This window comes from Esox lucius, chromosome 2 (genome assembly GCF_011004845.1).
Source record: "Esox lucius isolate fEsoLuc1 chromosome 2, fEsoLuc1.pri, whole genome shotgun sequence".
NCBI classification, from domain to species: domain Eukaryota; kingdom Metazoa; phylum Chordata; class Actinopteri; order Esociformes; family Esocidae; genus Esox; species Esox lucius.
Window position 1 is genome coordinate 39,842,054 of NC_047570.1, and position 14,642 is coordinate 39,856,695.

General features: G+C 41.3%; 2 protein-coding genes across 3 annotated transcripts in view; one reads left to right on the top strand and one right to left on the bottom strand.

Annotated features, from left to right (window-relative positions):
* LOC105013033 (synapsin-2) overlaps positions 1–14,642 on the bottom strand; it is a 164,929-nt gene that overhangs the window by 43,077 nt on the left and 107,210 nt on the right. The gene's annotated exons all lie outside the window — the stretch shown is intronic.
* Positions 8,035–14,642, top strand: part of LOC105013018 (metalloproteinase inhibitor 4) — a 46,123-nt gene continuing 39,515 nt past the window's right edge. Inside the window, exon 1 of the mRNA XM_010874246.3 lies at positions 8,035–8,678. Within this exon, the coding sequence (XP_010872548.1) occupies positions 8,552–8,678 (127 nt within the window). The 5' untranslated portion in view covers positions 8,035–8,551. The remainder of the gene's footprint in view (positions 8,679–14,642) is intronic.

Here is a 14,642-nt window from a genome sequence, read left to right on the forward strand (position 1 = left end):
GGTAGAGGATCGGTGATGATCTGGGGATGCTTCAGCAAGGCTGGAATCGGGCAGATGTGTCTTTGTGAAGGACGCATTAATCAAGCCAAGTAAAAGGTAATCCTGGAAGAACACCTGCTTCCTTCTGCTCTGACAGGGGACTGTTCCCCAACTCTGAGAATTGGTTTTTCCAGCAGGACAATGCTCCATGCCACACAGCCAGGTCAATCAATGTGTGGATGGAGGACCACCAGATCAAGACCCTGTCATGGCCAGCCCAATTGAAAACCTCTGAAATTTGATCATGAGAAAGATTGATGGTCACAAGCTATCAAACAAAGCCGAGCTAATATAATTTTTGTACCAGGAGTGGCATAAAGTCACCCAACAGCAATGTGACTAGTGGAGAGCATGCCAAGACGCATGGTAGCTGTGATTAAAAATCTGGGTTATTCCACCAAATATCGATTTCTGAACTCTTCCTAAGTTAAAATATTAGTATTCTGTTGTTGTAAATTGTGTATGAATTTGTTTTCTTTTGCATTATTTGAGGTCTGAAAACATGCATATTTATTTGAGGTCTGAAAACATGCCAATTTTTTTTGTTATTTTGACCAGTTTTAGTTTTCTACAAATAAATACTCAAAATGACAATAATTGTATTTGGAATGTGGGAGTAATGTTGTCAGTAGTTTATAGAATGAAACTAAAATTTTTATTTTACTCAAACACATACCTATTAATAATAAACCAGAGAAACTAATAATTTTGCAGTGGTCTCTTAATTTTTTCCGGAGCAGTAAATATCCATCTAACATTGTTGACTACACATATTTCTTTATTATTTATCATATTGTTATGATATCAATGTTTTGTACATGTACAGTGGGGAGAACAAGTATTTGATACACTGACGATTTTGCAGGTTTTCCCACTTACAAAGCATGTAGAAGTCTGTAATTTTTAAATTAGGTAGACATCAACTGTGAGTGGCGGAATCTAAAAAAAATCCAGAAAATCACATTGTATGATTTTTAAGTAATGAATTAGCATTTTATTGCATGACATAAGTATTTAATACATTAGAAAAGCAGAACTTAATATTTGGTACAGAAACCTTGGGTTGCAATTGCAGAGACCATACGTTTCCTGTGGTTCTTGACCAGGTTTGCACACACTGCAGCAGGGATTTTGGCCCACTCCTCCATACAGACCTTCTTCAGATCCTTCAGGTTTTGGGGCTGTCGCTGGGCAATACGGACTTTCAGCTCCCTCCAAAGATTTTCTATTGGGTTCAGGTCTGGAGACTGGCTAGGCCACTCCAGGACCTTGAGATGCTTCTTATGGAGCCACTTCTTAGTTGCCCTGGCTGTGTGTTTCGGGTCGTTGTCATGCTGGAAGACCCAGCCACGACCCATCTTCAATGCTCTTACTGAGGGAAGGAGGTTGTTGGCCAAGACCTCGCGATACATGGCCCCATCCATCCTCCCCTCAATACGGTGCAGTCGTCCTGTCACCTTTGCAGAAAAGCATCCCCAAAGAATGGCTTCCACCTCCATGCTTCACAGTTGGGATGGTGTTCTTGGGGTTGTACTCAACCTTCTTCTTCCTCCAAACATGGCAATTTAAGCCTCTTCTAAAAAAATCTGATCGGGATCCTGACATATTAAACAATTATAGGCCAATATCGAACCTCCCATTCCTCTCAAAAATCTTAGAAAAATTTGTCAAATAACATTCATGAAATGCTCCAGTCTGGTTTCAGATCCCATCATAGTACTTAGACTGCACTTGTGAAGGTAACAAATAACCTTCTAATGGCCTCAGACAAAGGTTCCGCATCCGTCCTGTTGCTTCTTGATCTTAGTGCTGGTTTTGACACTGTTGATCACTCCCTTCTCTTAGAGAGACTGGAAACCCATATTGGGCTATGTGGACAGCCTGGTTTCTAGCCTGGTTTAAATCTTATTTATCTGAAAGATATCCGTTTGTTAGTGTAGATGGCATATCCTCTGACAAGTCAAAGGTATGCTTTGGTGTTCCTCAAGGCTCGGTTCTGGGCCCATTATTGTTCTCACTATATATGCTCCCTCTGGGCGATGTAATCCGAAATCACAATGTACACTTTCAGTGTTACGCTGATGACACACAGTTATATATTTCAATGAAGCATGGAGAAGCCCCTAAATTAGCTACTTTGGAAGCATACGTTTCAGATATTAGTGGATGACAGAGAATTTCTTGCTCTTAAACTCAAGGAAAACAGAAATGCTTGTTTTAGGACCCAGGAAACAAATAGCGTTGTTAGCAGATCTCACTGTGAACCTCGACGGCTGCATGGCGTTACCCTTGACCCTAACCTCTCCTTTGAAGAATATATAAAATGTCTCAAGAGTTGCTTATTTTCATCTTCGAAACACTGCAAAAATTAGAAACTATCTATCAAAAACACGGTTTATAATTAGGTGTAGCCTGGCCCGGGGGCGTGAAGGTGACCAGTAGGCTTGATACTGTCCACCCTTGCTGTCTTGCCAGGTGGGCTCTCGTCGCCACTGGGATGCCCTCCCTCCAATGCCTTTTGGGGGAAGTCACTGGCTTGTTGTTGTCTCTCTGTTGCACACTTGTGCAATTGGGCTGTACGCTGCTGGCAATACTCGGCCCTCTTTCAGGGGGGTTGCGGTTGGTGGGTGTCCCTTTGGTTGATGTCTGGCAATGTGGGTGGATTGATTTCCTGCCTGTTGGGCCCTGTCCGGGGCCTCCCCCGGGTAGGGCCACAGTGTCGCCGGACCCCCGTCTCAGTTCCAAAGTGTTACGCTGCTATATTACGGTGCTGGGGGATATGAGGAATGCCCTTTCTAACTTTTCTCAGTCTCCTCCAGTTTAAAATTTTAGGAGGAGATGAGGTCCTGGTCCACACCTGCGGAGTACCTGGTTTCGGGGGACCGTTGCTGTCCCTGTCCTTGTCCACCTGGTCATACTTTTGACCTAGTCTAGAATCAAATAGACTCTGTATTTAGCCCAGAGAAATGTATTTATTATTCTAATTGGACTCTTAATATCTCACCTGGCACAGCCAGAAGAGGACTGGTCACCCCTCTGAGCCTTGGTCCTCTCTAGGTTTCTTCCTAAAATTCGGCCTTCTTAGGGAGTTTTTTCTAGCCACTGAAATCCAACACTACTGTTGTTTGCTCCTTGGGGTTTAAGGTAAAGCACTTTGTGACAACTGCTGTTGTAAAAAGGGCTTTATAAATACATTTGATTGATTGACATCACCATCGTAATCTTTTATTCTATATACAGGAGGTGCCCGTGGAATGCATTCTGTTATTGTAAAATATTAATGTGTACCCTCTTTCATAGCCTTTTGTAAATGCTCCTCTCAACTTTGAGAGTCGCACAATATCCCCAATCCAGAAATTGTAACTTTGATGACCATTTCCCATTATTATGGTACCATACCGGTTCTTGAGAACTAGTCTAAAATTTTCTTCACAAACGTCAGCAGGCTACATTTTAATAGATCGATGGTAGCTATGGTTGTAACCCTGAACTAAATCTTGAACAACCTCAACATAGCGATAAGTGTTGGAAGCTGTGAGAAACCTCCACATTTGTGATTTAATTGTTGTATTAAATCTCTCAATGATACTCGCTTTGACATCATTTCCTGTAGCAAAATATCTTTTGTTGTACTTCTCCATTAACATTTCAAAATGTGAATTAAAAAACTCCTTCCCCTTCGCCATTTGGACTTTTTGTGGTGTTCTTCCTTCTTTGAATATGTCTTCAAATGCTTGCTTTACCTCAATAACGCTTGTATTTCTCTGCACACTAATTCATGCGTATTTGCTTAATACATCTATGCATGTTAACATACATTTCATGTTATCATTTTCCACACTATAAGCACTCATGTCAACCAAATCCAGCTATTATATCATAAACAATAACTCTATTTCTTTGAAAATATATAGCTACAGGCCTGTGTATGTTTCCTGGTTGAGTAGCCAGTCATCTGCCTCACCATTTCTGAGGATCTCCCCGGTTTTCTCCAAGTACACTCTTTTCAATCCCTCTCTACCCACATAAGCACCAGGGATTGCTGGGTCATAGTAAATCATTTTCATAACCTGTTCAGACATCATAGAGCATTCAGGCAATAATGAAAAGTAATACATGTTTAAAATAGTTTTATTTTAGTTTTCGAAATTACACATCATCCAAGAAATTCAGAAAAGTTACACAAATATTCAGATTTCTGCGGATTAGAAAATCTGTAAACAATTTAGAAATACAATCTACATCCACAGCATCATTACTCAACAATGTTATCACACAAACATCTGTTCCATACGTAAACAGGTGCCCAATTGTAAAGTCTTTGTTATCAACATTTGAAAATGTTAGAAGTTTATACATTAAGTTGTTTAGAGACGTTAATTCAACACCGTTTGACAACAATTGCCGCCAATCATCAGGTGTGTTCCTGACCGTTTCCTTATGCTTGTTCAGATTATTAAAATGCTTTATACTGACATGGTCTCTGTTATTAAAATGTCTACAACCATCAACTGTTTAATCGCTAAACCCATATAGGATTTGATTATATACATTTAATCGGTGCATTAAACCCTGATGCATTCAAAGCCTTGACCAAGACATGTTTCAGTCGCGGTTGTGCAAGGCATTTAAATCTTGTGGTGCAAGGCATTTGTCCATTTTATGATAACTCTTGTCAGCATTTGAAAGGTATGACAGATTAAGAGGTCCAAGTTGATCACCAAACCGGTCAAGCCAATTGTAGCTTCTTGTTGTGTATGCCTGTGGAATCGAGCTGTCGGGGTCCAGGGTTCCGTAGAAGTCTACAGAGTTGTCAGCCATGGCGTCACACAGCCAGGCCTCAACCTTGTGGAGTTCAATCTCCGGTTGGTTGTATTCTAGAGACATATACATACATCTACATACATCTTCTTCCGCTTCATCCGGGGCCGGGTCGCGGGGGCAGCAGTCTAAGCAGAGATGCCCAGACTTCCCTCTCCCCAGACACTTCCTCCAGCTCTTCCGGGGGGACACCGAGGCGTTCCCAGGCCAGCCGGGAGACATAGTCCCTCCAGCGTGTCCTAGGTCTTCCCCGGGGTCTCCTCCCGGTGGGACGGGACCGGAACACCTTCCCAGGAAGGTGTTCCGGAGGCATCCGAAACAGATGCCCAAGTCACCTCAGCTGACCCCTCTCGATGTGGAGGAGCAGCGGCTCTACTCTGAGCTCCTCCCGGGTGACCGAGCTTCTCACCCTATCTCTAAGGGAACGCCCAGCCACCCTGCGGAGAAAGCTCATTTCGGCCGCCTGTATCCGGGATCTTGTTCTTTAGGTCATGACCCAAAGCTCATGGCCATAGGTGAGAGTAGGAACGAAGATTGACCGGTAAATCGAGAGCTTCGCCTTGCGGCTCAGCTCTTTCTTCACCACGACAGACCGATACATCAACCACATTACTGCAGAAGCTGCACCGATCCGTCTGTCAATCTCCCGTTCCATCCTTCCCTCACTCGTGAACAAGACCCCTAGATACTTAAACTCCTCCACTTGAGGCAGGCACTCTCCACCAACCTGAAGTGAGCAAGCCACCCTATTCCGACTGAGGACCATGGCCTCGGATTTGGAGGTACTGATTCTCATCCCCACCGCTTCACACTCGGCTGCAAACCGTCTAGAGACATGTTTCATAAATTCTTCCGACTGCTTGATAGTCACAGGTGGTATGTCTGGTTTTATACTGTGTTGAGAATTGTGTTAGCTTCAGGGTCTTACGTCAGTCGAACAGTCTGCAGTCACAATCAAACCTTCTGACATTTTCCAGAAATAGTTCCAATTTAACAGAGTCGTACTACAACTTTAAACAGTACATCTACAGTATTATGTGTGCCCTGTTTTGGCCCCAAATAAAACACTTTTGGAAAGGTGTTCCATAATCTGGCATTAAAAACCATTTGATCAGTCACACCAGCCTTAATCTCTTGGCCTTTGGGTAATTCATAAAATGCAACCTCCGGTATCTCTGGGTTGAAAATGTGTCAACCGATCCAACCGTCGTCCAACAACCAGTCCCGTGCCAACATATCCTGGTGTAGTTGAAAGATTCAGGGTAAACTCTGCATCGTTTTTTTCCGGGCTGGCATGTTGATTGCGTCTCTGATGTCCATTTATAATCTCCTGCTGACTCGCTGAGCTGTGGTTAAGCTGTTAGCTTTCAATGGTGTTTCACCCAAAACGCTGATCACTGCACAAACTGCCATGGTTTGTAATGTGTAGACAAGTTTACTCAGGCAGTACTGAATGACCATCACTGGGGTCTGTGTGGTTAAAATACACAGACCATGGCAATCATCTCATAAAACATGAAAGGTCTGTTGTAGCACTTATCAGAACATAAAATGCCGGGGGGTAATAGAATTGCTGAACCCTGGCACCCTTTTGTTAAACAACAAATATCTTGCCACTGATATAGCACTTATTTATTGCCTGGGAATTTAACATTCCAGAACCCTAAGACCCCATTGTTAAACATCAAACATATTGCACCTGTCATAACACTCGTCTGGGGTGCTTATCAGTTGTTGTAAAACATCAAACATGGACACATCAAAGTCACTGACATGCATACGTCACACCGGAAGTCCCACCCTGCAAACCAGATGTCCCGCATACCTGTCAAATCAATCTGGAAGCCCCACCCATCATAAATCACCAAAGTGACACAAATACCCTCATTTACTACTTACAGTGCTGACCTCACTGGAGTGTACTAGCTAGCAACATGCACAAATTACGTTTTGAGAACGCATTGTGATAATAGAATGAAATCTAGTAAATTGTCGGAAGACCTTGCAATGGGTAGTGAAAAACGCACAGCACATCACTGGCACACATCACTGGCACACACCTGTGGTGTATTTTATTTTAATTTCTTTTTAGAGCCTATTAAATTGATGAAAATACTATAGCCTGTGTTCATTGAAGTAATACTTTTTTCCGTATTCTAATAATAAGACCTTCAATGCAAACATATTCACAGGCAGTCATAATTAGGATATAATAATTTTCTTCCTCATTTTCAAGCTTTATTCATCGTTGTAGTATGAAAAAAATAAAAAGTGTCATTTAAAGGTAGTACTTTAATTCTCTGAGAAGAAGGTACTGTATTTGCAAAACATGCTGTCATTATCTCGTTTTCATCTGATCAATTAGGAGTGTATATATTATAGCCTACTGCATTCTTCTACCATAATGTACTTCAAACAATGAACTAAACAAATTATTGTGATTTATTATTATTTCTTAAGAGATTATTTATTCATTATTTTAATTTTAATTATTTTCATTTTAAGATGTTATTTTTCTATTATTTTATTTGAACACATCTTTATTTCTGTGCAGGGTATTGGTGTCGTTTCCTATTTCTTTAGAGCTGTGATGAAGATGCAAATGGAAACATTTAGCTTTTAAATTAACCCTGTTATGTTAGAAGAACATTGTCTGCTACTATTGTTTAGAAAAAGATTTTCAAGAACTAATAGCATTTTCAGCATGACAAGTGAATGACATTGCAGGCTGATACTATAAACACAGGCTGTGAACTGAGTTGGCTGTAACTCTAACAACACTGTTTTGACAAGATTTATTGTTTAGAAGAAAAACATAAAAATGTCAAAGACAAACACATTAAAGCCAATGTGTTGTTGGGTGTCAGTGAGGATGTGGAGTTAAAACCTACCGGACAGAATCTTTCCAGTATCCCTTCCAGGAAAGAGCAAATGCATTTATTGTGTGTGGAATCAAGCTTTGAACCTCCAGGAGGGAATATTGTTACAAACTGTTCTACTGGTCCTTTTTTCTCCTGTCAGTGTGAAAAAGTCTTCCTGCTGCTTGGTATGGGTGAAAGGGGAGGAGGAGAGAGGAGGAGGCAGGGCTGGGAGAAAGGGGAGGAGGAGGGAGGAGGAGGCAGGGCTGGGAGGGAAGGAAGAGAATAAACAAGAGAGGAAAGGGAGGGAGGGCACAGGGACGGAATTTGAGGTTTCTTGTCTCATCCTCACAGACTTCACAGAGAGACTCTATGGGTATAAAAGAGAGACAGAATGAGCAAGGAGAAACAGAGCTAGAGTAAAACACAAAAATAGAGAGAGAAGATTTGGCAGTTGCAGAATCAGGAGTAGTGAGTGGTTGTTTCTCTAGCTTCTTGTACTCCAATCGGATTGATATATGAAATAGATGCATACTTAATGGATTAAATGAATGTACACTTTATAGATTAAATGGGTTTATACATTATTTTAAATGTACTTTTTAAATATGGATTAAATGGATTCATGTAGTTGTGATTCACTAAGGGAAATCCAGTCAGGACCAGTGTTAAGGTAGGACACATCTCTACAAGCAGCATCTCTATCAATCGACAGATTATTCAGATTAGTCTCCCACAGAATAGCATCAGATCTACAAGACGATTCTGAGGAGGGATAAACTGAATTGAAAAGAGGAGTCTTTCCGGTCAGTGAGAAAGCAAGCCAGAGAGAGATGGGTGTCTCCCTGCTTGGATATGTGTCCCTGACCCTGCTGATGACCCTCAGACTGGACCACCTGCTGGAAGCATGCAGCTGCAACCCAACACACCCTCAGCAGCAATTCTGCAGCGCAGAGATAGGTATGTCTGTAGAGATAGGTATGTCTGTAGAGATAGGTATGTGTGTGCAGAGACAGGTATGTGTGCAGAGATAGGTATGTGTGCAGAGATAGGTATGGTGCAGAGACAGGTATGTGTGCAGAGACAGGTATGTTAGCAGAGACAGGTATGTGTGCAGAGACAGGTATGTTAGCAGAGACAGGTATGTGTGCAGAGATAGGCATGTGGGCAGAGATGTGTGTAGAGATAGGTATGTGTGCTGAGATGGGTATGGGTGTGCAGAGATACAGTATCTCATAAAAGTGAGTACACCCCTCACATTTTTGTAAATATTTGAATATATCTTTTCATGTGACAACACTGAAGAAATGACACTTTGCTACAATGTAAAGTATTGAGTGTGCAGCTTGTGTAACAGTGTAAATTTGCTGTCCCCTCAAAATAACTCAACACACAGCCATTAATGTCTAAACCGCTGGCAACAAAAGTGAGTACACCCCTAAGTGAAAATGTCCAAATTGGGCCCAATTAGCCATTTTCCCTCCCCGGTGTCATGTGACTCGTTTGTGTTACAAGGTCTCAGGTGTGAATAGGGAGCAGGTGCGTTTAATTTGGTGTCATGACTGTCACACTCCTTCATACTGGTCACTGGAAGTTCAACATGGCACCTCATTGCAAAGAACTCTCTGAGGATCTGAAAAAAAAGAATTGTTGCTCTACATAAAAATGGCCTAGGCTATAAGAAGATTGCCCTGAAACTGAGTTGCAGCATGGTGGTCAAGACCATACAGCGGTTTAACAGGACAGGTTCCACTCAGAACAGGCCTTGCCATGTTCGACCAAAGAAGTTGAGTGCACATGCTCAGCGTCATCCAGAGGTTGTCTTTGGGAAATAGACGTATGAGTGCTGCCAGCATTGCTGCAGAGGTTGAAGGGGTGGGGGGTCAGCCTGTCAGTGCTCAGACCATACGCCGCACACTGCATCAAATTGGTCTGCATGGCTGTCGTCCCAGAAGGAAGCCTCTCCTAAAGATGATGCACAAGAAAGCCCACAAACAGTTTGCTGAAGACAAGTAGACTGAGGATATGGATTACTGGAACCATGTCCTGTGGTCTGATAAGACCAAGATAAACGTATTTGGTTCAGATGGTGTCAAGAGTGTGTAGCGGCAACCAGGTGAGGAGTACAAAGACAGGTATGTCTTGCCTACAGTCAAGCATGGTGGTTGGAGGGTCATGGTCTGGGGCTGCATGAGTGCTGCCAGCACTGGGGAGCTACAGTTCATTGAGGGAACCATGAATGCCAACATGTACTGTGACATACTGAAGCAGAGACTGGGCCGCAGGGCAGTATTCCAACATGATAATGACCCCAAACACAACTCCAAGACGACCACTGCCTTGCTAAAGAAGATGAGGGTAAAGGTGATGGACTGGCCAAGTATGTCTCCAGACCTAAACCCTATTGAGCATCTGTGGGGCATCCTCAAATGGAAGGTGGAGAAGCGCAAGGTCTCTAACATCCACCAGCTCTGTGATGTCATCATGGAGGAGTGGAAGAGGACTCCAGTGGCAACCTGTAAAGCTCTAGTGAACTCCATGTCCAAGAGGGTTAAGGCAGTGCTGGAAAATGATGGTGGACACACAAAATATTGACACTTTGGGCCCAATTTGGAAATTTTCACTTAGGGGTGTACTCACTTTTGTTGCCAGCGGTTTAAACATTAATGGCTGTGTGTTGTTTTATTTTGAGGGGACAGCAAATTTGCACTGTTATACAAGCTGCACACTCAATACTTTACATTGTAGCAAAGTGTGATTTCTTCAGTGTTTCTTTCTTGTGTGTAGAGATGGGTATGTGTGTAGAGATGGGTATGTGTGTAGAGATGGGTATGTGGGTAGAGATAGGTATGTGTGTAGAGATGGGTATGTGTGTAGAGATAGTTATGTGTGTAGAGATAGTTATGTGTGTAGAGATGGGTATGTGGGTAGAGATAGGTATGTGGGTAGAGATAGGTATGTGTGTAGAGATGGGTATGTGGGTAGAGATAGTTATGTGTGTAGAGATAGGTATGTGGGTAGAAATAGGTCTGTGGGTTGAGATATGTCTGTGGGTAGAGATAGGTATGTGTGCGTTTAGTGTTTTTAGAATGTACACAGTAATTCCAGATGCGTTTAGTGTTTTTAGAATATACACTACAGTTCCAGATTGGTTTGATGTTTTTAGTATATACAGCTAGTTCCTGGGCAGTTTGTGTTTGTAGTATCTACAAAAAATATTTACAGAAATGTTTGGTGGTTATAGTATCTATGCATTATTGTTCAGTAATTGTTCACTGTTTTATATGTCTACATTATTGTTCAAGGCAGGTTTGATGTTTTAAGATCTAGACTATAAATTAATAGGGGTCTGGTATTTCCGTTTTGTTCTTTAAAACTAGAATGGTTTGGGGCTCAGGATTCATTTACGTATACAGTGAATTCCAAAACTATTTGAAAAGTAACATAGTTTTTTGGGGCTTCATATGCCACAGCTTTGAAGTTGAAATGATACATTGACAATAGGCTTAGTTTGTTTCCATTGTTAATGCATGCAAAATAAATACAAAATATTTTGTCTGGTGGACATTGGGGTGGTAATTGGGTGGCAATGCTCATTTCAAAGGTGGCAGTTGCCACCCCATGCCACCATGAGGCCACACCCCTGCAGAGACACAAGTCTGATTAGAATTCACCTGGGTGATAAACGGCTGCTGTCATCAAACATTAAAGTGGTACTTGGTTATTAAACTGATATAAGTACAACGTTAGTCTTGACCCATGTAAGTCAGCTCAACATCTGCTCTTACATCTACTCTTGTATTACTGTAAAACCTGTAACTGTTATTATGAGTAATGACAGGCCAATCGGTACTTCCAATATTCCTCAACGTATGTTATTGAGTTTTTCTCAGACTCCTTTAAGATTAATTCCAGGAATCTATTTTTAAACATCTTAAGGGTCTTGGGTTTTTACATCTAAGTATACAAACTCTGATGATCAATTTGGATTTCATTAAGATCTTAATTGTAAAGTCAAGGTATTGGAAACCTAGTTATCCAAGAAGATAAATAATGCAGATATTGAACTAGGTTGTTAAAATGTATTCAGGGCAGATTTGTCACTTTTGCAAAACACCTCCACTCAGTTTCTCCATTCCTAGTCAATTTGAGCCGCTTGCCATCAGTCTTATATTAGGTAAAATGGTAGGTGTTCATCTCCCACTTCTGCTTAAAAGAGAATGCTTACATAGGAAGTAGGGGTGCTGCATCTTCCATTCATAGCCTCAGCCCCACTGTCATAGCCTCAACCCCACTTTCATAGCCTCAGCTTCACGTGTCATTTTCTCAGCTTCACCTGTCATTCTCTCAGCTTCACCTGTCATTGCCTCAGCTTCACCTGTCATTGCCTCAGCTTCACCTGTCATAGCCTCAACCCCACCTGTCATAGCCTCAACCCCACCTGTCATAGCCTCAGCCCCACTGTCATAGCCTCAGCTTCACCTGTCATTCTCTCAGCTTCACCTTTCATTTTCTCAGCTTCACCTAGTTTCGATGGATACTAGAAATCAAAATCTTATATTAGAAGCTAGGTAGGGTGTTGTAAAAATGTGCAAATATTTATATATTTATATACAGGAATAACAAGGGAAAATGCATTTATGAAAATATGATATATTCTTAAGTTGACCTTGTCTCAAGGTCTTTCAGTGGTTGACATTGTCTCAAGGCAATGGTTAACAAATCATGCTGATGTGATTTCACCTAGCAGAGACAGTAGGAATTCATTTCAATATTTCTTTTTTCAGATCTGAGAGAAATATTTTTCTCTGATGTAGCCTTACATTTGGTGGGAGGGTAAGAAGTACAGCTCTGTTTCAAACACATTAAATACACAGAATGCAGAGTTCTTTTAATTTTGAATCAGTATCAATGGTCATGCATTCTTTAGTTAAATTTTCTTAGGGATTGGGTCTGACTGTGTTGCCTACCTGTGGGGTTTCTGTGGGTCTTTGTGGGGTTTCTGTGGGTTCTCTGTGGGAGCTCTGTGGGGTCTGGTTGGGTTTGTGATAAAACAGTTGACTTACGTGCCTCATCTCTAGGTTAGTAAATAAGGCCTTCGTTATGGAATGTTTGGAGAATCTCTGTCCTTTAAGTTTGTGTGAAATACAACCTTTTCTTCAGGATTTGGATAATTAGTGGGTATCGCCTTATTTCAGCTCTGCACACATTATTAATTTTTTCATTGTACTCTGGAAAAGGTTGTTCATCACACAATTCCTGGTTGGTAAGTAGAGTCCAGACCTCTCAACCATACATGGCAAGGGGTTCTATAACTAATTTAAGTGCTTCTCACTGGTATGTCAACTTTCACAAGTCTTTTTGATAGCAAAGAATGCCTTTCTAACTTTTTCTAAGTCCTTCATAGCCTTGATGTAGTTACCTGCTGATGTTTTGCCCTACATAGGTGTCAATGTTGGTTTGCTATAGTGCAACAGTGTTTAAAGAGAATTTATTTTTGCTATGCTAAAGCCTCTGGAATAGACAGGTACTGTAAACAGCAGGCTACCAATTTAATTGGTCCTTGAAAAATGCACCAGTCCAAGCAACACGCACTTTGTTTTCCAGGTGTAAAGGTCTTGGATTTACTTGGAATTTTACCCACCATTGAGAAACTGATTCCAAATTTGCCAACAGTAATGCACATTGGTTTTAACTATAATAGGAGAGTGAAATCTGAGAAGCTCCTGGAGAGTGCATGGGAACTGACTAAAAACAGGAACTCTTGTCTATTCACATCAGGCTAATGTGTCTCTCAAATGACATTGGCATGTCATTTGCGGGCATTTTTTGTTATTTCTGGAATAAGACATATTTTTCTATTAGACCTCTAGCCAAGAGGATACAATATAACAGAACTACAATTCTCAAACACAGATCTATAATCTAAAATTCTCTATTTGCTATGTGTCTTGCTGCAAAGATGTGAATTTTCCAACTGTCGACCAGCTTAAATAGAGGAAGTTAGAGCAACATTTACCCACACGGACCCGGGGAGAGGAAGGTCGAAGGGGGAGCAACATTAACCCACAGAGACCTGGAGAGAAGAGGGTCGAAGGGGGAGCAACAGTAACCCACAGAGACCTGGAGAGAAGAGGGTCGAAGGGGGAGCAACATTAACCCACAGAGACCTGGAGAGAAGAGGGTCGAAGGGGGAGCGACAGTAACCCAGAGTCTCTGTCTGCAGCTTAATTACCATCTCTATAAGACAGAGCTCACACTTTGAATACTAATTCATTACTTTAATAGAACATCTTTGTGGACATGGCATGTACGCCGATTCATTTGTTGAATCAGTTTATACATTTGTCCTCAGTCTTAACAACATTTTCAAGATTGTCATTTCTCTTAAACTCTCCCAAGCCTCACCCTTCAGAAGAAAACACATAGACAGCAGTATCAGCTCACTAACCAACACTGATGGTTATTATTTAAATTTAAGGGTTCATTTACTTTCAGAAAGCATTCGACCCCTTTGACTTTTTCCAAATGTTGTGTTGCAGCCTGAATTAAAAATTTACTAAGGTCAGATATAAACTTCAGATATGTGCAACTCACCAAGACAATATACCATAATGTCTTTTATTACAAAATATTAAATATGAATAAATAAGTGAAATCTGACATTAATGCACATAAATGTGGTCATCAGGAACCTATCATGCCTCTATTTAGGCCAAGACTTAAAATTCTTATTGATGTTCTACCACAGAAAACTACTAATATTCATAGAATCGGGTGGAAAAGTTGTGCCCATGTGAAAGAGAGCAATAACAAACAACAATAATCACACTGTAAGTACCATTTAGCGGGTTTCAACATTTGCTACTACACTGTAAAATGTAATAAGTGTGCTTTACTTGAAAAAAGTATGCAAATCTCAGA